At 42.0% G+C, this 24,881-nt stretch overlaps 1 protein-coding gene across 2 annotated transcripts; it reads right to left on the bottom strand.

Moving 5' to 3' along the window:
• Positions 1–8,049: 8,049 nt before the first annotated feature.
• On the bottom strand, positions 8,050–14,850 carry LOC120059148 (hepatocyte nuclear factor 4-alpha-like). Of its 2 annotated transcripts, none has more exons than XM_039007982.1 (10): positions 14,696–14,850; positions 13,020–13,194; positions 12,583–12,707; positions 11,829–11,935; positions 11,485–11,640; positions 10,579–10,666; positions 9,651–9,803; positions 9,182–9,418; positions 8,826–8,948; positions 8,050–8,336 (listed from the first exon to the last, which is right to left on the bottom strand). In XM_039007982.1, exons 1-10 carry the CDS (start codon positions 14,781–14,783, stop codon positions 8,194–8,196), a joined length of 1,395 nt encoding a protein of 464 aa, XP_038863910.1. In that variant the 5' UTR covers positions 14,784–14,850; the 3' UTR covers positions 8,050–8,193. The 2 variants fall into 2 exon arrangements, with proteins under 2 accessions (XP_038863910.1, XP_038863911.1); XM_039007983.1 differs by having other exon boundaries at positions 12,613–12,707; positions 14,696–14,849.
• Positions 14,851–24,881: the final 10,031 nt, after the last annotated feature.

The following is a 24,881-nucleotide window of genomic DNA, read 5'->3' as shown; positions in this document are numbered from 1 at the left end:
TGAGCACACAGCCATGCAATCTCCATAGACAAACATTGGCAGTAGAATGGCCCATACTGAAGAGCTGAGTGACTTTCAACGTGGCACCATCATAGGATGCAACCTTTCTAACAAGTCAGTTTGTCAAATTTCTGCCCTGCTAGATCTGCCACGGTCAACTGTAAGTGCTGTTATTGTGAAGTGGAAATGGCTAGGAGCAACAACGGCTCAGCCGCGAAGTGGTAGGCCACATAAGCTAACAGAACAGGACCACCGAGTTCTAAAGCGCGTAGCGTGTAAAAATCATCTGTCCTCGGTTGCAACACTTACTACCGATTTTCCAAACTGCCTGTGGAAGCAATGTCAGCACAAGAACTGTTCGTCGGGAGCTTCATGAAATTGGTTTCCATTACAGAGCAGCTGCTGCACACAAGCCTAAGATCACCATGTGCAATGCCATACGTTGGCTGGAGTGGTGTAAAGCTCACTGCCATTAGACTCTGGAGCAGTGGAAACCCGTTCTCAAGAGTGATGAAACATGCTTCTCCATCTGGCAATCCAACTGACGAATCTGAGTTTAGCGGATGCCAGGAGAACGCTACCTGTCCTGATACATAGTGCCAACTGTAAGGGTTGGTGGAGGAGGAATAATGGTCTGGGGCTGTTGTTCATGGTTCGGGCTAGGCCCCTTAGTTCCAGTAAAGGGAAATCTTAACACTACAGTGTACAATGACATTGTAGACAATTCTGTACTTCCAATAGTTTGGGGAAAGCTCTGAACTGTTTCAGCATGACAATACCCCCGTGCACAAAGCGAGGTCCATACAGAAGTAGTTGTCAAGATTGGTGTGGAAGAACTTGACTGGCTTGCACAGAACCCTGACTGCGAGCCGACTGCGAGCCAGTCGGAACGCCGACTGCGAGCCAGGCCTAATCACCCAACATCAGTGTCTGACCTCACTATTGCTCATATGGCTGAATGGAAGCTAGTCAACGCAGAAATGTTCCAACATCTAGTGGAAAGTTCCATGTTTCAGGAGCTGAAATAAAAGATCCTAGACATTTTCCATAAGCACAAAATGCTTATTTCTCGTCAATTTTCTCCACAAATTTGTTTACATCCCCATTAGTGAGCATTTCTCTTTTGGCAAGATAATTCACCCACCTGACAGGTGTGGCATATCAAGAAGCTGATTAAACAGCATGATCATTACACAGGTGCACCTTGTTTTGTGACAATAAAACGCCACTCTAAAATGTGCAGTTTTGTCACAAAACACGATGCCACAGATGTCTCAAGTTTTGAGGGAGCGTACAATTGGCATGCTAACTGCAGGAATGTTGAACAGACCTGTTGCCAGAGAATTGAATGTTCATTTCTCTACCATAAGCTGCCTCCAATGTCGTTTTAGAGAATTTGTCAGTACGCCAACCAGCCTCACAACCGCAGACCACAACCCAGGACCTCCACATCCGGCTTCTTCACCTGCGCCACACGGACAGATGATGAACCTGAGGAGTATTTCTGTCTGTAATAAAGCCCTTTTGTGGGGAAAACTCATTCTGATTGGTTGGTCCTGGCTCCCCAGTGAGTTGGCCTAACTCCCAAGTGGGTGAGCTTAAAGCCTCCCAGGCCCACCCATGGCTGCACCCCTGCCCAGTCATGTGAAATGTATGCATTGGGGCCTAATGAATTTATTTCAATTGGCTGATTTCCTTCTATGAACTGTAACTCAGTAAAACATTTTTTTTACTAAAATCTTTTGGGGCCCAAATAAAATCACTCGCAAGCCGGTTTTGGCCCGCGGGCCGCCTTGTTGACTCCTACCCTACACAGATTGAGCCCATTGAATTGAACGCTTGCTTTACAACTGGTCTTCTTGAGGCGTCAAGGGACTTGTCAGATAAATGATAAATAGATACAGTTGAAGTCAGAAGTTTACATACACCTTAGCCAAATACATTTAAACTCAGTTTTTCACAATTCCTGACATTTAATCCTAGTAAACATTCCCTGTCTTAGGTCAGTTAGGATCACCACTTTATTTTAAGAATGTGAAATGTCAGAATAAGAGTACAGAGAATGATTTATTTAAGCTTTTATTTCTTTCATCACATTACCAGTCGGACAGAAGTTTACAAACACTCAAATAGTATTTGGTAGCATTACCTTTAAATTATCTAACTTGGGTCAAACGTTTCGGGTAGCCTTCTACAAGCTTCCCACAATAAGTTGGGTGAATTTTGACCCATTCCTTCTGACAGAGCTGGTGTAACTGAGTCAGGATGTAGGCCTCGTTGCTCGCACACACTTTTTCAGTTCTGCCGAAAAAAATATTCTATAGTATTGAGGCCAGGACTTTGTGATGGCCACTCCAATACCTTGACTTTGTTGTCCTTAAGCCATTTTGCCACAACTTTGGATGTATGCTTGGGGTCATTGTTAATTTGGAAGACCCATTTGCGACCAAGCTTTAACGTCCTGACTGATGTCTTGAGATGTTGCTTCAATATATCCACATAATTTTTCTCCCTCATGATGCCATCTATTTTGTGAAGTGCACCAATCCCTCCTGCAGCAAACCACCCCCACAACATGATGCTGCCACCCCCGTGCTTCACGGTTGGGATGGTGTTCTTCGGTTTGCAAACCTCCCCCTTTTTCCTCCAAACATAACGATGGTCATTATGGCCAAACAATTCTATTTTTGTTTCATCAGACCAGAGGACATTTCTCCAAAGAGTACGATCTTTGTCCCCATGTGCAATTGCAAACCGTAGTCTGGCTTTTTTAATGGCGGTTTTGGAGCAGTGTCTTCTTCCTTGCTGAGCGGCCTTTCAGGTTATGTCGATATAGGACTCATTTTACTGTGGCTACAGATACTTTTGTACCTGTTTCCTCCAGCATCTTCACAAGGTCCTTTGCTGTTCTTCTGGGATTGATTTGCACTTTTCGCACCAAAGTACGTTCATCTCTAAGAGACAGAACTCCTTCCTGAGCGGTATGACGGCTGCGTGGTCCCATGGTGTTTATACTTGCGTACTATTGTTTGTACAGATGAACGTGGTACCTTCAGGTGTTTGGAAATTGCTCCCAAGGATGAACCAGACTTGTGGAAGTCTACAATTGTTTTTCTGAGGTCTTGGCTGATTTCTTTGGATTTTCCCATGATGTCGAGCAAAGAGCTACTGAGTTTGAAGGTAGGCCTTGAAATACATCCACAGGTACACCTCCAATTGACTCAAATGATGTCAATTAGCCTATCAGAATCTTCTAAAGCCATGACATAATTTTCTGGAATTTTCCAAGCTGTTTAAAGGTACAGTCAACTTAGTGTATGTAAACTTCTGACCCACTGGAATTCTGATACAGTGAATTATAAGTGGAATAATCTGTCTGTAAACAATTGTTGGAAAAATTACTTGTGTCATGCACAAAGTAGATGTCCCAACCGACTTGCCAAAACTATAGTTTGTTAACAAGACATTTGTGGAGTGGTTGAAAAACGAGTTTTAATTATTCCAGCCTAAGCGTATGTAAACTTCCGACTTCAACTGTAGACCATAGCCTATATTGAATTGTCGCTGTTCCATGCTCCTGAACATGCCTGTAAGATAACACTACTCCAAAAATTGGACCACAATAACAAACTCATAGTAGGCCTATTGTGAGAAATGGAGGGGAAGGGGGAAGGGGCAGCGATTGGCTACATACAACATGCTGGAAAAAATAGTTGGTTGAGTCCACCTATGATGAAATGCCTAGTGTGTAACCCATCATAAAAGGCATTAATAGTGAGGAAGATATCACTGACTTTTTTTCTTTACTCAGGAGGAAATATTTGAGAAGCTTTGAAGTGAAGCGCCTGCTTTCTATCACCTCTATCGGCAATTACTTTATGACATTTTATCAGCCTGAAGAAACACGCCTCTTGTACTAATTATCCTGACCATGCACTGCCACGTAGGCCACAGCTTGTATCGTTCGTCACCCACTGGCCACACACTGGTTGAACCAAAAACATTTCCACATCCTTTCAATAAAATGAAGTTTAATCAACCTGGAATAGACGTTGAATTGACGTCTATGCCCAGTGGTCAGACACTAAAAAACAGCCAACAAGCAGTTTAAACTGGTTTTGAAATGTCACTCCAAATCTTTAGCCAGGGTTAACCTGTCCTTGATAAAGAAACATTGGATACCATTATGGCCATTGGTTATCATCCACGTTACAATAGCATAATCATTGAGAAATACTAATCTTGATTGTAGGCTTCATCTTCATAATCATAGCTTAGTTATAACTCAGGACAGTAAAATGAAGATAACAAACCATCTAGTTTGCTCATTCACTTAACTTGTACAATATTGACTTAGCCAGCAAAGTGTCAGCGTGTGACAGGGGAAGACCTCTGAAATAATGTTAACAAAATGTTATATTTTTCCGCCTCCTCTTTACCAGAAGCTATCCTGCTACATTTACAGTTAATCTCCTACAGTTTAAGGTTGCATGTCCTTTTGTATGTTAACATCTGCTCTTATTGAAATAAAGCACAGTACAATGCAATGTAAAAATAAACATTGACATTTTATTCATCTTCACATTGTAAGGTGAAACATATTGCCCATCTTTGCAGTACAAGGCGGTACAGATGACAAGGCACCATGTATTTTGTCATGTAGTTATAATACCATCACAAAATAACATTCTATGGTATAAAAAAAAAACACTACAAGGTCTTTACAGTAAAACTGAAGAAGAAAAAATGGAATGGGTAAAACATTATGAATTCATCAACCTGTGAATGCCTATTGCAGGATAAATCAATGTTAAAGTTTACATAACTGGCCATACATGGATTTAACATTTTACTTTATGGGTTGGTTATGAAGGCCTCTTCTAACCCATTGCTTTCTACTACATATAATAATATGATTAAATTATATCTTTACATTAATATATATAGTTTATAAATCCAAAAATGGATGTAGCAACTACAGATTGCTTCTTTAAGTCTATCAAAAATGTGCGAGTTTGAGCATGTGTCCATTAGGACTATGGATGTCTTTTTTTATCAGCATGAATTAGATTGATTAATAAAACCCCCACTTTTGTTCCATAGGCTGGGATCAGCACTATGCAGCTGTTGCAAGAGCGCATTTTTCACTGGCTGTCCACTGGTTTCAAAAACAATGATTGATAGGCAGCTTAAACTTGTTGAATTCAACCACTATTGTGTTCAAATATACATTTTGATTTGTGAACAGCCATTCAACAACAACTACAATCCGTAAGGCGCAAATAGCTAAATGAGAGAGCAGGAGTGTGATTCACATCAATGCGCTATGTAGATATCAATAGTAAATTATATCCGTATAGCCATAGACTACACCACTGCTGTCATCCTTACCTCCAAGCATTTATTCAAATGTAATAATCTATGGATACCGACAGCAGTCACACCATTGGAAGACATAGCTTGGACTGTAGCCTACAAAAGCCCATTCCTGCTCTTTTCCTGCGATCCATCAAACACGTTTGGTGTGTCATCATAGTGATCTCTGATTTGTGGTCAGACTCGCTCAGGTGGAACAAATTTAAATGGGCGCCTTTTTTCAATGCTGATATGAATGTCATTAAGAAAACAGAAGTGTCAAAAAAAATCGCAATCATCCTGTTTGAAGTAATCATCTAGTTTTTCCAAAAGTATCTGAAATCTGATTGCAATATTTTTTCTTGTAACGTAACGGGTTACAGGTTTTTTGTAATCTCTTACATGTAACGGATTACATGTAATCCGTTACTCCCCAACCCTGGTATTAAATTAACTGAGCTGTTTTAATTCAAACATTTAAGCATTTTACTACAAAACTAACGATTTCCAGTGCATATAGACAGGGATATCTTAAACCTGGATTTCAATGCAACACAATTGTCATACAGCAAGTACAAGATAACTTTAAAAAGCTAAATATGTCTTTTCAGAAACAATTGACTGCCTATCATACCTGTATATTTCCATCGGTCACATAATTACATTATTTAAAAACATGATAATATCATTGTATTCTTATTTCTGGGTACAAGTTGTGAGTGACTATATCAGTCAACAAGACTTGTATTGCCATTGACAACAATCTTTAAAATACTGTGTAACACCAACATCATGATCTGCCTCATCACAGATATAAGGCCTGTTTGTAACATTCATACAATTTAAATGTGATTAAGAAAACCTATCTAACATGTATTCAGTTATGTTTTATTTACCAATTCATAATTTGAACTCTGTGTATAAAGACATGGATAACCTCTACAGCTACAGTACAAGTCAAAAGTTTGGACACCTACTCATTCATGGGTTTTTCTTTAATTTCACAATTTTCTACATTGTAGAATAATAGTGAAGACATCAAAACTATTAAATAATACATGTGGAATCATGTAGTAACCAAAAAAGTGTTAAACAAATTAAAATATATTTTATATTTGAGATTCTTCAAAGTAGCCACCCTTTGCCTTGACAGCTTTGCACACTCTTGGCATTCTCTCAACCAGCTTCATGAGGTAGTCACCTGGAATGCGGTGTGCCTTGTTAAAATTTAATTTGTGGAATTTCTTTCCTTCTTAATGCGTTTGAGCTAATCAGTTGTGTTGTGACAAGGTAGGGTGGGTAAGAAGATAGCCCTACTTGGTGAACGACCAAGTCCATATTATGTCAAGAACAGCTCAAATAAGCAAAGAGAAACGACAATACATCACTACTTTAAGACATGAAGGTCAGTCAATGCAGAACATTTCAAGAACCTTGAAAGTTTCTTCAAGTGCAGTTGCAAAAACCATTAAGCGCTATGATTAAACTGGCTCTCATGAGGACCGCCACAGGAAAGGAAGACCCAGAGTTACCTCTGCTGCAGAAGATAAATTAATTAGAATAACTGCACCTCAGATTGCAGCCCAAATAAATGCTTCACAGAGTTCAAGAAACACACATCTCAACATCAGCTGTTCAGAGGAGACTGCGTGAATCAGGCCTTCATCGTCGAATTGCTGCAAAGAAACCCCTACTAAAGGACAGCAGTGATACACCATCAGATCTGGTTGGTGCTTAGTGGAACTATCATTTGTTTTTCAACAGGACAATGACACAAAATACACCTCCAGTCTGTGTAAGGGCTATTTGACCAAGAAGAAGAGTGATGGAGTCCTGCATCCGATGACCTGGCCTCCACAATCACCCGACCTCAACCCAATTGAGATGGTATGGGATGAGTTGAACCACAGAGTGAAGAAAAAGCAGCCAACAATTGCTCAGCATATGTGGGAACTCCTTCAAGATGGTTGGAAAAGCATTCCAAGTAAAGCTGGTTGAGCGAATGTGTCACGTTCACTGTCTTCAAACTCCCTGTCATAATCTCCTCCCCGGTCCAGCTCGTCCTCCAAGTTGGCGCACGCTGCTTGGTCTTTTTGTGGTGGGTAATTCCACATCTTTAATAAAGTGAAACCTTGGCACACACAGAAAATAAATAATTACCCACAAACACAGGTGGGAAAAAAGGCTGCCTAAGTATGATTCCCAATCAGAGACAACGATAGACAGCTGCCTCTGATTGGGAACCATACCCAGCCAACAAAGAAACAGACAAACTAGAATGCCCACCCAAATCACACCCTGACCTAACCAAATAGAGAAATAAAAAGGCTCTCTAAGGTCAGGGCGTGACAGAATGCCAATAGTGTGCAAAGCTGTCATCAACTATTTTGGTTACTACATGATTCCATATGTGTTATTTCATAGTTTTGATGTCTTCACTATTATTCTACAATGTAGAAAATAGTAAAAATAAAGAAAAACCCTTGTATGAGTAGGTGTGTCCAAACCTTTGACTGGTACTGTATGTCAAAGAGCATACTGTATCATATTGCCCATGAATGAGGTTGTTCTAGCCGTTTGCAATTTCAGCTTGATACTACATGCAATAATATGAGTAGGCCTACCGTAGGTACTGTACCTCAGGTGGGGGTTAGTTTACTAATGTATCCCAACTGTATAGTACACTCCCTGAGATTTTTTGAAAATATGTATTTCTCACATGTGAGAATTGTTGTTGCACCTTTATACTGAGCATGTTTACAGAGAAACAGAGATGCTAGCGAAGATGGTAAAATTGTAAATGCTTTGTCGGATGGGTTTGTGGGGTCCAGTTCTGTGTTAGATGGCTTCTTGCTTGGTGATGGTGAGCTGAGGGATGGAGATAGGATGCTTGGGCACAGTGGCTATAACCCCTTGAGCCATCTTATAGTGTTCTGAACTGGAGGCTGTGGGAGGAGAGGGGATTGGGGTTCCAGGAGTGGCTGCAACAAACCAGAAATAATCAATTAGTGGAGGAATCCACTAAACTATGCAGCTAGTCAGGTTAACAAACAAATCAACATATTTACCTTGTGGCATGACATTACTTGAAAAAAATATGAATATATTCAGACAAGGAATAAGTACGTTTGTGAAATTTTCTGAGGGCATTAAAAATGTTAATAAAAAATAACAGACTCTTTCTTTGACAAAGTAAGCCTGATTAGTCTCTCTGAATAATTTCTTAGTGGATTATTCTGCCAAGCTTGTGTGTCCTTCCAACTACCTGACTCTGTTGGACATGGCAGTGGATTGATGCCACTGAGCTCATTGTTGGTTGAGAATCTCAAGTATTTTTTGGCTAATTTTGGGGTCAGTGTCCCGGACATAGCTTTCAGTGGTTTTTAATCCAGAACTAGGCTTAATCTGTCTCTGGGGAACCAACACTTAGAGTTGAACATTTGGTCTGGCATGTAGTTATTGATACTCACAGATTTGGCCATTGTGGATGGAAGTAGCCATGTTGCTTGAAACGATGACATTGTTGCTGAGGTGTTCCTGAACCAGATGTGGATGCAGAGAGTGAGGTGTGTGATGTGCCTCATTAGCAGAACCTGAGGAAAACAACACAACATACACAAACCCCCCAAACAGTTAATTTCCTCCTTCACTGTCCATTGGTAATAGAGTATGATAACCAACTAGCATTCTATCCTATTGAAGAGTGTAAACTTCTCTAGACAACAAGAACTCACGGAAAGTTGTTTGTATTAAATTATTTTGGCATTACTTTTGGCAATAGATTGAGACTTTTTAGTTTCTTTGTAACAATATCAAGATGTCTAACCTCCTAAGAGCATCTCTTGGAGCAGGTTGTCAATCTTGGCCATGCCAAAGAGTTTGACAAACTGTATCTGTTCGATCATCTGCCAGGTGATGCTTTGTAGTGTGGGCAGCAGCAGGAGCAGCTCTCCGAAGCGTCCCCGGGAGTCATACTGCCGGTCGTTGATGTAGTCCTCTAGGCTGACCTGAACCTGGTACCGCATCCGCTTGATCTTACCTGGGTCACTCAGACCTTTGGCATCTGGAGCAGGAGAGAGTAGGCATTTGGTCAACAGCTTGGTCACTCACTGCCTGGACACGTTGCTCATATAACAGGCATTCTTAGTCACTAGTTTAGTTTCTCACTGGTTACATCGTTTTTTTGTTTTGCAACATAAATGTTACTGTCCTAGAATGCTTCATATGATGTCTCACTGTTTGAATCAGATGATAGGCTGTTCATTTTAAAAGTGACGTTGTGTTCCATGTAATACCTGGATCGAAGAAAACAATGGCTTTCAAACAAGCGTATTCATTGTCATCTATCTGGAGTTCCTGGAAGGACAGCACTAGCTCGTCCAGAATCCTCACTGCTACCCGGGACACTTCCATCTCCGGGCAGTTCCGGGGAATAATGTGGTCATTTCCTATAAGGAACAGAAACCAATAAATGCCATGTATACCGAATCACTGTGATTTTTCGACGATTTTGCCCCCCTCCCAAACAAATATCATATTGCTAGCATAACTCTTATATAACTAGTCTATTATATTACATAACTATTATATGACATGATGTAATTATAAAAATAATAATATTACTTTGGTGTGTGCTTATATTTTTACAAGTGTGTATCAGTTACCATATGCATGCATTAATTGGAAATGTGATTTTTGCATATACCAAATGTCACGTTCGTAGTATGAATCGGACCAAGGCGCAACGTGGTATGTGTACATTATTATATTAAGAATGAACACTGAACAAACTAACCAAAATAACAAAACGACACGTGAAGCTATACAAATGAGTGCTGACAGGCAACTACACATAGACAAGAACCCACGAACACAAAAGGGAAAATGGCTACCTAAATATGATCCCCAATCAGAGACAACGATAAACAGTTGCCTCTGATTGGGAACCATATCAGGCCACCATAGACATACAACTACCTAGACCTACAAAACCCCTAGAACTACAAAAACCCTAGACAATACAAAAACTAGCATACCCACCCTCGTCACACCCTGACCTAACCAAAATATAAAGAAATATAGATATCTAAGGTCAGAGCGTGACACCAAATCCATCTGAGACACCTTCGGAGAATGGGGTCACGGCCAGGGTCTACCATTATTAATGATGACCATGGAGCAATTAGATGGTGTACAGTAGCTAATATCTTATCTTGACTTTACCTAGTAACAGGAGGTCCTTGTACAACATAGACCTCTTTGCAGCTCCAATCAGAAGATTCTCTCCTGCATGGGCTCGCAGCAATGCCACCTGAAATAAATTAGGCAAGTCAGTTAAGAACAAATTCTTATTTACAATGACGGCCTACACCGGCCCAACCTGGACGACGCTTGGACAATTGTGCGCCACCCTACGGGACTCCCAATCACGGCTGGTTGTGATACAGCCTTGATTCGAACCAGGGTGTCTGTCGTATGAATCGGACCAAGGCGCAGCGTGGTATGCGTACATCCTTTATTATATTAAGAATGAACACTGAACAAGCACTGAGATGCAGTGCCTTAGACCGCTGCACCACTCGGGAGCCCCAATTTGATAAGACATGGGAAATATTACATCACATCTGCCAATCATACCTAACCATTAAACAAGTAACCTTTCATACCACCCTTAAGGTCACTGAAGAGCTAACCAGAGATTCTCACAGAGAGAGAGTCAAGTAAGTGTGTGAAGATACACCTGCTGGATCCCTCACTAATTCAACATCAGCAAATCAGTTACCAAAGTCCTGGTTGTCACGGTGTTAATGATTCTGGAATAGTTCTGATCAGAGATACAACTATCAAACTAGCTCATCATATTCTAACTGGATTCGGAGGTCTTAAAAAATAGCAGCAGCACTCCATACTCAAAATGCTGATTGAAGAGCTTTATATTCCCTGGACACATACCTTCAAGTTGTTATTTTTAAGAATCCCAATAATGTCATTATCAGACCGGTTTCTGGCCTTATATTGCATGCTTTTTAGTCCAGGAAAAAACAGCCCCTAAAGTGCAATAGCCCTGAATGAGAGTAGTATGGTTTAGTCTAACCTAGTCTGTCAATGTTAAATCTAATGTAACCTTACCTGGTCATCCAGTGGCAGGTCACAGAACGCAGGGATGTACTTGGCCCATTCCACCAACACCAGCAGCTGCTGTTTCATTGATTCACACACATCTGTGATGGTCGCTATCTTTTTTGTCCTGATGTCACCATTCAGTATAGGTCCAGGTGAGGATATCTACACATACAGAATTAAAAATGAATGAGTCTCCTATGTATTCATAGCCAAATTATAAACATCATTTATTTAAGCAAAATAAATTAAATTCCATTTCATTCTATTCAGTACAATCTCTGGGGCAATTAAAAATGAGTTTTAAATGCTTACATGATTTCGATTGAAAAAGCCATATCCATGGGCCTTACCTGTCTTGAGAGTACATCTGCCTGGATAAGAGCATTGATAGATGGTAAACTGCTGTCTTCATAGCTAGATCTCCTAGTGCTGATTCTGTCTCTCTCGTTTTGTACAGCTGAGAAACAATAGAAACATAAACCGCGGCTATCAGAATAGAATAAATACTCTATTGTTCACTAGAAATGGTTTAGTCAAAGCACTCCCCATTTTCTCAGACACACTCTAACTCACTTCACAAACCTACAAAGTCATTCAACTCAAATATGCCATTCCATATGCAGTAAAAAACAAAACACATGTAATAAACGGTGCATAGATTATCTGACAGTCATTCATAGTTCCTAGTGGGTTATTAGCATTGACTCAGAACAGCATTGGGAGAAAACATTCTCCCAGGGCTGATGTGTTTATTAGTATGTGTGGCTATAACTCCCTCACAGAAGTTTTCGCTCAGCATAAGCTGGTCATAGAATTCAGTGAATCATGGAGTGAACATTAACAAAGTGCTGCTCTCGTGGCTCTTGCAACATACCCTACTCTGAGCCATGAGCAGTCCCAATGGCTCTGCTCCTCTCTACAACTCTACGATAGGGACTGGCTGATAAAAATGGAACGTTCTAGTTCTAGGATATACCTTACCAGAGATGATTAAATCATAACTGCTAGTGTCATCACATTGTGTAGAGACTGAGTATAATAGGTAATAACACAATATGGCTACATAGGCCTCTCTCAATGTTGTCATTCTTTAATTCTAATTACCATTTGAATGAAGTTGAATGAATTGTATACCTTCTTTTTTCATGCCAGCTCGAAAGCATTTCTTCAATCGACAGTATCTGCATTGATTCCTCTTGTCTTTGTCCACAATGCACTGTCTGCTGAACCTGGGAAGTGAGTTTGAAGAGGGCTTGATTATTAAGGGTTTATTGAGTAGATTGCAGTTAGAAGACTCTTGTTGAATATGCCAGTGCTATTGTAACCTACTGTAGAAGGTTGAAATCTATTAGTTATCACTTTCTCTCAAGGCCTAGCTACACCAGTTTGATATTGCAACTGTCAATGAACACCCCATCTATGCACAGGTACTGTATCCCAATCCCAAAACTTGTTGAATTTAATAGTATTTTATTGTAAATGCCCAAGGATATGATGGTCACTGTCTTTGCTCTTGTGTGTAATATTGGCCTAAACCTCACCTGCATGAATACATGTGGTTTTTGCGAACGCTCCGACGGAAGAAGCCTTTGCAGCCGTCACAGCTGGAGGCCCCATAGTGTTTGCCCGTGGCCCTGTCCCCACAGATGGCACACAGGGTGCCCGCTCCGAGGTGGTTGGCTGCATTCATGTTGGCACTCTCAGCCGGCGAGGAGTCTGAAGCAACATTGGATAAAGACATATTTTATACAGTATATTTTAGATGTGCGTATCACCCTATGCTTAAGAGTATGGAGTGAGAGATAGAGAGAGATATTCCTTATCAAGTCAGGGGCTCTTTGGGCCATCAATGTTGGACATGAGATAGAGGATATGTGCAGTAATGTGATCCAAAATCAAAACGAATAGATATTTATGAGGGCTATATAAAGTAATTAAATAATGAATTGCTATGTTGGTGGAAGATAACCTGAGCGAGTATAGGGATGGATGTTATGGAATGACTAGTGGTCAACAGTTTGAGAGAACTAGAGGAAAGGTCATTCATTTAAATCATTTGTTACTTTAACCAGAATGTTTTTCTACAAAATGTGAAAAATGTATTCTTTTTTTTTACTCTTAGCTCTCAGTCCTCATTTATTGACTAATATAATCAATATATTGACTGAATATAACTTAGGTCATTCACTATTGTCCCTCTAACTAACTAACCAACATACTGTCAAAGAAAACAGATATTTTGATTCATTTCATTTCAAAAGGTGAGAGCGACATTGATTGGTTGACTGCATCAGGTGATTACATTAAAGTCAGTGGCATTGCTGGTTATTCTTATACTGCTTATACTTCACATTAAGTTACTCTTATTAATACCTGTGCAGTAAAGCTGTAATTAAACTAGTAACAACGTCTAAAGTAGAAATAAACGACACACTGTATTGTATGCTGTTTAAGTATCATAAAACAATTGAATTTTGTGAGGATTAAACAGTACAATAATTAAGGCATATCAAAGATGATATTGGCCATGCAATATAATTGTCTTTCAAGGGTCATTGCTTTTTCATCCTGCGAGGAAGTTGTTTCATTTTAGAATCAGGTTCACAGCCAAATGTCATGGGAGACTAGAAAGGACAATTTCTCACTTTCAAAAATCATATATCATGCTGTCACACAACTCTGTGAAATGTTTTTCTCATTTTATGGACCTCAAAATGCATAGCATAGGTGTAGGTAACAAGAGAGAGATGTCCATGTCTCTTAAATCACTATCGCATAGTATGAATATCTATTCGTTGTAATTCTATCTTAAGTGAAATATGACCACTATACCATAACAATCTACATGTTACAACAGGAGAAGGTAATTCTCTACCAAATGGTTGTTTCACCACCAAATTATCCAGATGCATTGTGTCAAAACCCCTGAATGTTTTACTACTACAAGAAGAGGGGATAATATTATCAGGAAAGAAGCACATTATCATCTATTAGCATCCAATACAAGATGGACAACTGACAGCTGCTCTTGATAACAACAACTAAAACCCTCCGTCCACAACTGACCTGTCCAAAAGTTTAACGTATGGGTGGTCCTGGGAATCAAACCCACTATCCTGGTGTTGAAGCGCCATCCTCTACCAACTGAGCTACAGAAGACCAGTTTAATAGCTAAAAGTCTCAAAGTTCAACCAGGTAATGTGTGACTCTGACTCACCTGAGCCCATGGAGAGCACTTGCATGTTTTCAAACTCCAGGGTGGTGTAGGCTGGGTCCAGGGCATCGCTATAGTCTGCCATATCCATGTCTACTAGTTCTTTGGACAAACAAATTCCCTCTCAGCTACCTGACAGTGGGGAAAAAGATTTGTCCAAGAGGCTAAGTGCCCCCCTGCACCCCTCCTCCCCCTTCTCCCATATTTGGCCAAGCTCCTCCTCATAAAGGTAGATAGAGATACCGCTGAGTATGCGATGGGGACAGTCTCTCCTCCAGAGCTCCGGAGGAGGAGGCCATGAGGAGCCTGGTTGTGACTGACAGGAGGAGCCTCCTCCCAGTTAGGCTGCTAACTAGAGGAGGGGTGGGGTGAATGTCAAGTTGATATTTAACTAGACTCCTCTATTGGTGTATCACAGTTGTTTTTTCTCAAAGATAACATAACTTGGAACTCTCAATCTTTTCCCTTCTCTCTCTCTCTCTCTCTCTCTCCTTCCTTCTTTCTCTTTCCACCGTGCTGTCAGTAATAGATCAACAATTATACTATGAGAGACATAAAATGTTGAATCTCAGCCAAATCATTGTGCTTTATTTGCTTGACATCACCTCTTGTTGTTTCCTGCCAGTTTAAACCAGTTGTCCATCAGATAACTGATGGCTTTGACCAAAAAATTGGAAGCTCAACTTGTAGGCCATCCAAAGAATGCCAAGACACTCTTACCCCACGACTTCAGCACCAAAAAAAGCATCTTATCATATGGATTCTTATTGCAATCTGAAAGCACACCGATTATTTTAGCATTTTAGCTAAATGTCTTAATCAAATGTATACTCAACGTGAAGAGAGGTGCAGGTCAACAGGAAGTAATGCATTATGAGGGGGCCTGCCAACAGTCTGGATTCAGACCTACAGTACCAGTCAAAAGTTTGGACACACCTACTCATTCAAGGGTTTTTCTTTATTTTTGCTATTTTCTACATTGTAGAATAATTGTGAAGACATCAAAACTTTAAAATAACATATGGAATCATATAGTAACCAAAAAAGTGTTAAACAAATCAACATATATTTTATATTTGAGATTCTTCAAAGTAGCCACCCTTTGCCTTGATGACAGCTTTGAACACTCTTGGCATTCTCTCAACCAGCTTCATGAGGTAGTCACCTGGAATGCATTTCAATGAACATGGAATTTCTTTCCTTCGTAATGCGTTTGAGCCAATCAGTTGTGCTATGACAAGGTAGGGGTGGTATACAGAAGACTGCCCTATTTGGTAAAATTCCAAGTCCATATTATGGCAAGAACAGCTCAAATAAGCAAAGAGAAACAACAGTCCATCATTACTTTAAGACATGAAGGTCAGTCAATACGGAACATTTCAAGAACTTTGAAAGTTTCTTCAAGTGCAGTCGCAAAAAATCATCAAGCGCTATGATGAAACTGTCTCTCATGAGGAACGGGAAGACCCAGAGTTACCTCTGCTGCAGAGGATAAGTACATTAGTACATTCACAGAGTTCAAGTAACAGACACATCTCAACATCAACTGTTCAGAGGAGACTGCGTGAATCCGGCCTTCATGGTTGAATTGCTGCAAAGAAACCCTTACTAAAGGACACCAATAAGAAGAAGAGACTTGCTTGGGCCAAGAAACACGAGCAATGGACATTAAACCGGTGGAAATCTGTCCAAATTTGAGATTTTTGCTTCCAAATGCAGTGTCTTTGTGAGACGCAGAGTAGGTGAACGGATGATCTCTGCATGTGTGATTCCCACCGTGAAGCATGGATGATGGTGTGATGGTGTGGGGGTGCTTTGCTGGTGACACTGTCTGTAATTTATTTAGAATTCAAGGCACACTTAACCAGCATGGCTACCACAGTATTCTGCAGTGATACGCCATCAGATCTGGTTAGCTCTTAGTTGGACTGTCATTTGTTTTTCAACAGGACAATGACCCAACACATCTCCAGGCTGTGTAAGGGCTATTTGACCAAGAAGGAAAGTGATGGAGTGCTGCATCAGATGACCTGGCCTCCACAATCACCCGACCTCAACCCAATTGAGATGGTTTGGGATGAGTTGGACCACAGAGTGAAGGAAAAGCAGCCTACAAGTGCTCAGCATATGTGGGAACTCCTTCAAAGCTGTCATCAAAGCAAAGGGTGGCTACTTTGAAGAATATAAAATATATTTTGATTTGTTTAACACTTGTTTGGTTACTACATGGATCCCTATGTGTTATTTCATAGTTTTGATATTATTCTACAATGTTAAAAATTGTTTAAAAAATTAAGAAAAACCCTAGTTGTGTCCAAACTTTTGACTGGTACTGTACTTCCAAATGTAATATGTCTCTGGTAAATCTCAGTTAATTATTTCGTAATAAACAAGGGAAATAACTATTGCTGAAAATAACTTGTTGCCTTTATGCAAAGGAGTTCACTGTTTCACAAAATGCTGTACGCACGTTACATACCAAAGCAGTGTGACCTAACTCTTCAGAAACTTGCTCCTTAACGTCAAATTGAAGGCTTTTAGAGCACTTTTTGGTCACTAATGTCATTGGTTTGTGATGGTAGGAGCCTATGTTTGTAGGACCGCATTGGGATACGTTCAAGTAACGTATTAGAAAGCTTCCAGCAGGATTAACAATGTAAAGTGGTTTAACAAGAATTTGAGAACAGAATGCGCTGTCAGAAAAGTATTATAATACTCTAAAGTTTACTATTATATGTTCATAAAATGACATTAAACATCAAATACAGTTGAGTATTAACTCGAATACAGTAAACATTTGTTTCCCCGGCCTGTAACGCAACTGATTTTAGAAGAATAAATGTTGCAGAACACGCAAATAAGGTGGCCCCACTGCATGAGTAAATGTGCCATGGTAAACAGTAGTGTTGTAATTGAAGAAGGGAACGTGCCAGTACACTATAAGCCACAGGTCAATGACCTAGGGTTCACCGAGACCTCAGAGCAGTTAAACGCAGGCTGGTGAACTTGAGACCCACCCACCCAGAGCATATAGGATTCATAAAATAAAATCTCTCCTTCCGAGTTTACCATCGTAACATTCCTGTGGTTAAGTCGGTCACTGTGATCCGCCTGAGAGTGTAGAGAAGATCAAATATTGACAAAAATGTATCCAAATCATATCAGGAGCCAATATGGGAGACACCATCTTGATTAATGTTTGGTAGAATTACATTGTCCAGGATAACCAGTTAGATGGATGAAAACAAGTTTAGCATCACAAACAAAACGGCACCAAAGAACCTTGTCGTTGTAACGGGTGTCCTCCTCCTCTTCGGATGAAGAGGAGGAGTAGGGATTGGACCAAAGCGCAGCGTGGAATGTAGACATAATTAAGTTTATTAAAGTAAAGACGAAAACCGAAAACACTTCAACAAACTACAAAATAACAAAACGACGTAGACAGACCTGAACATGGAACTTACATAAATACACGAAGAACTCACGAACAGGAACAGACTACATCAAACCGAAACAGTCCCGTGTGGTGCAACATACACAGACACAGAAGACAATCACCCACAAACAAACAGTGTGAACAGCCTACCTATATATGGTTCTCAATCAGAGGAAACGTCAAACACCTGTCCCTGTTTGAGAACCATATAAGGCTAATTACACCTGACCTAAACATAGAAACACAAAACATAGAATGCCCACCCCAACTCACGCCCTGACCAACTAAACACATACAAAAATAACAGAAAACAGGTCAGGAACGTGACAGAACCCCCCCCCTCAAGGTGCGAACTCCGGACGCACCACCAAAAGTCTAGGGGAGGGTCTGGGTGGGCATCTGTCCACGGTGGCGGCTCAGGCTCTGGGCGTGGTCCCCATCCCACCATAATAAATCCCCGCTTTTTTATCCCCCTCTCAATGACCACCCTCCAAATAACCCCACCTAAATTAAGGGGCATCACCGGGATAAGGAGCAGCACCGGGATAAGGGGCAGCTCCGGACTGAGGGACGGCAGCTCCGGACTGAGGGACGGCAGCTCCGGACTGAGGGACGGCAGCTCCGGACTGAGGGACGGCAGCTCCGGACTGAGGGACGGCAGCTCCGGACTGAGGGACGGCAGCACCGGACTGGATGGCGGATCCTGGCTGGCTGGCTCTGGCGGATCCTGGCTGGATGACGGCTCTGGCTGGTCATGGCTGGATGACGGCTCTGGCTGGTCATGGCTGGATGACGGCTCTGGCTGGTCATGGCTGGATGACGGCTCTGGCTGGTCATGGCTGGATGACGGCTCTGGCTGGTCATGGCTGGATGACGGCTCTGGCTGGTCATGGCTGGATGACGGCTCTGGCTGGTCATGGCTCGCTGACGGCTCTGGCTGGTCATGTCTGGCGGAAGGCTCTGGCTGATCCTGTCTGACGGAAGGCTCTGGCTGATCCTGTAGGCTCATGGCAGACGGGCGGCTTTTCAGGCTCATGGCAGACGGGCGGCTTTGAAGGCTCAGTACCGACGGGCAGTTCATGCGACGCTTGGCAGACGGACAGTTCAGACGGCGTTGGGCAGACGGGCAGTTCAGGCGCCGCTGGGCAGACGGGCAGTTCAGGCGCCGCTGGGCAGACGGGCATTTCAGGCGCCGCTGGGCAGACGGCAGACTCTGGCCGGCTGAGACGCACTGTAGGCCTGGTGCGTGGTGCCGGAACTGGAGGTACCGGGCTAAGGACACGCACCTTCAGGCTAGTGCGGGGAACAACAACAGGGCACACTGGACTCTCAAGGCGTACTATAGGCCTGGTGCGTGGTACCGGCACTGGTGGTACCAGGCTGAGGGCACGCACATCAGGGCGAGTACGGGGAGAAGGAACAGTGCGTACAGGGCTCTGGAGACGCACAGGAGGCTTGGTGCGTGGTGCCGGGACTGGAGGCACTGGGCTGGAGACACGCACCACAGGGAGAGTGCGTGGAGGAGGAACAGGGCTCTGGAGACGCACTGGAAACCTGGTGCGTGGTGTAGGCACTGGTGGTACTGGCCTGGAGCGGGGAGGTGGCGCCGGAAATACCGGACCGTGCAGGCGTACTGGCTCCCTTGAGCACTGAGCCTGCCCAACCTTACCTGGTTGTATGCTCCCCGTCGCCCGACCAGTGCGGGGAGGTGGAATAACCCGCACCGGGCTATGTAGGCGAACCGGGGACACCATGCGTAAGGCTGGTGCCATGTAAGCCGGCCCGAGGAGACGCACTGGTGGCCAGATGTGTAGAGCCGGCTTCATGGCACTTGGCTCAATGCTCAATCTGGCCCGGCCGATACGAGGAGCTGGTATGTACCGCACCGGGCTATGCACACGTACAGGAGACACCATGCGCTCTACTGCGTAACACGGTGTCTGCCCGTACTCTCGCTCTCCACGGTAAGTACAGGGAGTAGGCGCAGGTCTCCTACCTGACTTCGCCACTCTCCCTTCTAGCCCCCCCCCAAGAAATTTTTGGGGTTTACTTTCGGTTTTCAAGCCACGTCTCCTTGCTGCCTCCTCATACCACCGATCCTGGGCTTTCGCTGACTCCATCGCCTCCCGAGAGCGGCGATTCTCTCCCACCTTAGCCCAGGGTCCTTCTCCGTTCAATATTTCCTCCCAAGTCCACGAGTCCTGTTTTTTTGGCCGCTGTTGCTGGTTCCTCTCACGCTGCTTGATCCTTGGAAGGTGGGTGATTCTGTAACGGGTGTCCTCCTCCTCTTCGGATGAAGAGGAGGAGTAGGGATTGGACCAAAGCGCAGCGTGGAATGTAGACATAATTAAGTTTATTAAAGTAAAGACGAAAACCGAAAACACTTCAACAAACTACAAAATAACAAAACGACGTAGACAGACCTGAACATGGAACTTACATAAATACACGAAGAACTCACGAACAGGAACAGACTACATCAAACGAACGAACAAACCGAAACAGTCCCGTGTGGTGCAACATACACAGACACAGAAGACAATCCCCCACAAACAAACAGTGTGAACAGCCTACCTATATATGGTTCTCAATCAGAGGAAACGTCAAACACCTGTCCCTGATTGAGAACCATATAAGGCTAATTACACCTGACCTAAACATAGAAACACAAAACATAGAATGCCCACCCCAACTCACGCCCTGACCAACTAAACACATACAAAAATAACAGAAAACAGGTCAGGAACGTGACAGTCGTCTTTAAACTTTAGAGAGGAATATTTGTAACCAATAACAATTTTTTTTATCAATGGATGACAAGAGGTGGTCAAATAGAACATGCAACTAATCTAGGGCCTCGCCAGAGCTTCCGGGTGTCCATGTTTCATAAGTCTGAACAGAGGTCATTACATTGCTTACTTCTCCACATCTTAGGTAGACATAGACTCTAGAGGAACGCCTCTCAAGTGCCCACATTTGCTCATGTTTGCTTGAGCACCAAGGCAGTAATGATCACTCTATTCCCTATATAGTGCCCTATGGGCCCTGGTCAAAAGTAGTGCACTAGGGAATAGGGTGACATTTTGGACACATACATAGACTCTGTTGGAGTGCCCTTCAAGGGCCCATATTTGCTCATTCACCACGGCAGTGATGATGGTGAAGCTAGAGGGAAATCTGTGTGACGGAATAAAGAGAACGAGTCACTTAGAACAAATCTTATCTCCTTAGCCATTAAACGTCTTTATTATCGCCAGCTCACGTCTTCCTTTTCTGTGAACTCCTCCAAGAGCAATCATATACTGCTCCATAAAGTGTAATCTGCAAGGTTAAGACTTTGTTAATCACACTCAGGCAGTGACAGACTGTTCAGGTTTAGAAAGATACTGATAGCAACATTTTGGATCATCACCTTAAACTCACATAACTTGTCTACGTTTTAGTAACTGATATTGATCTTTTTCATGATTTACATGTCATTTACATAATGATAACAGGATAACATGTCATAGTACTCTAAATATAATCTTGAATTATAATATATAATCTTAGTAACTATTTAATTTGTCATGCTTTTGCAAATATGGAGAGTTCTATCATATCAGGTTGTATGTTTAAGCAATAAGGCCCGAGGGGGTGTGGTATATAGCCAATGTACCACAACTAAGGGCTGTTCTTATGCACGATGCAACGCGGAGTGCCTGGACACAGCCCTTAGCCGTGGTATATTGGTCATATACCACAAATCCCCAAGGTGCCGCATTGCTATTATAAACTGGTTACCAACATAATTAGAGCAGTAAAAATAAATGTTTTGTCATACCCGTGGTATACAGTCTGATATACCACGGCTGTCAGCCGATTAGCATTCAGAGCTCAAACCACCCGGTTTATAATTAACATTAGTCCCTGTTTGATAGGTACATTCCCATAGCACACACATTTCCACCAGCTTCCAGAGTATCTTATCATAGAGTAACCAGAGAAGCCTCCTGATTTAACTAGTTCACTTTAGTCTGTTTTAACACTGGGCCAGACCCTAACACAGCCACCAGAAGACTAGACCATAGCAGTAACATGCAGTCTATAAAACTCCAAAAGTTAAATGTCTTCTAGACAAATAGTTTATTTCTGTGTACTCAACAAGATGATTCATATTTTTTTATGAAGGGTTAGCATGACATAACATGTTCCCTCACGCTCCCGTTTGACACAGTCAGTCCTCGTCGTACACACCTGAAGCAGCCATGTTGATGTGTGTATGACGTCTTTATGTAAGTTCTGTCCTGTCAGTATTATAATGAGTCACACAAACAGCCCGGGGCTAAAAGTCAAAAGACTGACTTCTGATGAGACCTGATGTAACACTAGTGTAATTATCCCCTTTGAAACTAACTTCAAACTCCAGTTTGTGAACAAAGTCCTGTCTACCTTCTGAATAGGAATCTGAATAGTCCGACCACTGACCAAACTCCATTTGTTAACCACTGCCTATTTGTACCTTCCACTGAATGACTCTTTTTCATTCCACACGTCCGATCCCAATGGAAAGAGCTGCTGAAGCTAAAAGAGAATAAGTGGAGACAACAACTGGAGGAAAACCAAGAGTCAATGATATTTGGAATATACTGTATGGGGAAATATTTATTTTTAGGAGAGTTCCAGCACAGTGCAAATGTGAGTGTTTATGATGTGTGTATTCTACACTGTTGTAGATGTTGATAGGATGAATGAAAGAAGGACGGAGACATTAACAATGTGCTTGTTGCAGCATACTTGAGGCCAGTGTTGAGCCTGCGCTGCTCTGTCTGTCTGTGTGTGTTAGATGTAGGAGATACCATGTGAGTAGTAGTAGTGTCATGGCAGGCGAAGACCTTGTCAACAGATGATAACTATCTACAAATCGCACAGCTTGTGCAACTCCAAGCCCCTTTGGCTGACCAGTGATAATATCACTGTGTCTGTGCCGTTGGAAAATTGTTGACTTAATGTGTTAATGTTGACATTTGTTGAAATTATTCTTATTTGCTGTTTTTGTCGTTGCTTTGGTTTTGGTAATGCAATTGAAATGTTATGTTTACTAGTGAAGGTAATTATGTTGACTTGATACCCCTTCCCCCTGTTTTAGCTAGCAGTAATCGACACCTCTTGTAGATTGTTTGGTAAAACAGCTGTCAGTTAGAAAATAAGCTGAGGTGAAATCAATGCTTTGACTCACAACAATTTTGTGCAAATGTCTGGAACAACATTGAATCTAAAACTTACAGTAGTAGTAGACTCTCAAGCCTTGTTCAGACTGTAGGCCTTAATGCTTTGTTTTTCAAATCCGTTTTGTAATACTGACTGTCCAAACAGCAAGTTACAAGTGAACAAATCAGATTTGTGTGTATTCAGACATTTGCTGATGGCTACGCTAGTTGTCATAGTAATGGTGGGTGTGTGTGTGGTGGCGTTGGCTGATTGGTGGTGGTGTTCCTGCTTTATCTCACTCAGAAGAGGTTGTGCAGCAAGCTAAGGTGGCAATAATGCCTGCCATGGAAGTTTCCTAGTTGCTTAGAATGTTCGAAATCATAGTGTAAGAACACTTTTATAGCCTCAAAGGATATGATGATGCAACATTCCAAACGAGTCATTTTTGGCTAGTCACAGCAGTCATCTAGCTAGCTGTTTAGTTTGCTAGCACATTCACTAATTTGTTTGTAAACAATTAACAAGCTATTTAGCTACCACACTTTGTTGTCAAACTGTCAACAGAGTAACTAGCAATTGACAAGATATGCCTAATAAAAGTCTAAAAACACTTGAGGTCAAATAAATCAGATTTGACCGTTCAGACACAAGTCACATGGCCAGGAATCAGATTTATATCTGATTTTAAACCACCTTCCTAGGTGGTTTGAAATTTTAATTGAAATATCCGATTCCATGTGCTTTTTGGCTGCAGGAAAAATATCAGATTCTAATTGAGCAATAATGCCTGCGGGGGTGTGGTATATGGCCAATATAACACGACTAAGGTCTGTTCTTCTGCACGACGCAACGAGGAGGGCCTGGATACAGTCCTTAGCCGTGGTATATTGGCCATATACCACAAACCCCTGAGGTGCCATATTGCTATTATAATACTGGTTACAAACGTAATAAGAACAGTAAAAATAAATGTTTTGTCATAACTGTGGTATAGGGTATCATTTACCAGAGCTTTCAGCCAATCAGCATTCAGGGCTCGAAACCTCCAGTTTATAATCGGATTTCAGTCACTTCAAACTGCCAGTGTGAACAAGGCCTACACAGTAGGAACATGTTACTTACACTTTGTTCAGAGAGCCTACATTAGGCAGCTTTTAGTCTGCCATCTCAGGACAGAACAGAAAGCAACAGAGAGTTATGATTGAGGCACCAATAGTACATTTCAGAGCTCTCTATAATTCTGTCCTGAGCTTTATCCCTTTATTTCAGAGTGGCCCTTCCACTTAGAACGAGCTACAAAAGGACATGACACTGCAGGAGCTCGTCTTCTTGAATGAGTTCGTCTTCTTGAATGAGTTCAAAGCTAGGCTCAAATCTATGGTGGACAGTTTAGCGGGGTCTGTCAATGTTTTGACCCCTAGATGCAACACACCTCCCCAGATAATTATTGCCTGTTCAATGTGTAAATGTATGTTTTTAAACTGTAGTACTTAGTGTTTTATGGTGTAATTATATCTGAATCGCTGTGTGATGCTATTTTAGCAAGGTCTCTTTTGAAAAATA

Source organism: Salvelinus namaycush, chromosome 14 (assembly GCF_016432855.1).
Source record: "Salvelinus namaycush isolate Seneca chromosome 14, SaNama_1.0, whole genome shotgun sequence".
In the NCBI taxonomy this organism is placed as follows: Eukaryota; Metazoa; Chordata; class Actinopteri; order Salmoniformes; family Salmonidae; genus Salvelinus; species Salvelinus namaycush.
This window is presented reverse-complemented; position numbering and strand designations above follow the sequence as displayed.

Excerpts from the sequence above, each read along its gene's own strand:
- LOC120059148 (XM_039007982.1), bottom strand. The coding sequence starts at position 14,783 with ATGGATATGGCAGACTATAGCGATGCCCTGGACCCAGCCTACACCACC. Across the intron at positions 11,936-12,582 it reads CATTCAACTTCATTCAAATG|CTGTACAAAACGAGAGAGAC; the intron begins GTAATTAGAATT and ends ATTGTTTCTCAG. Across the intron at positions 11,641-11,828 it reads CAGATGTACTCTCAAGACAG|ATATCCTCACCTGGACCTAT; the intron begins GTAAGGCCCATG and ends CTGTATGTGTAG.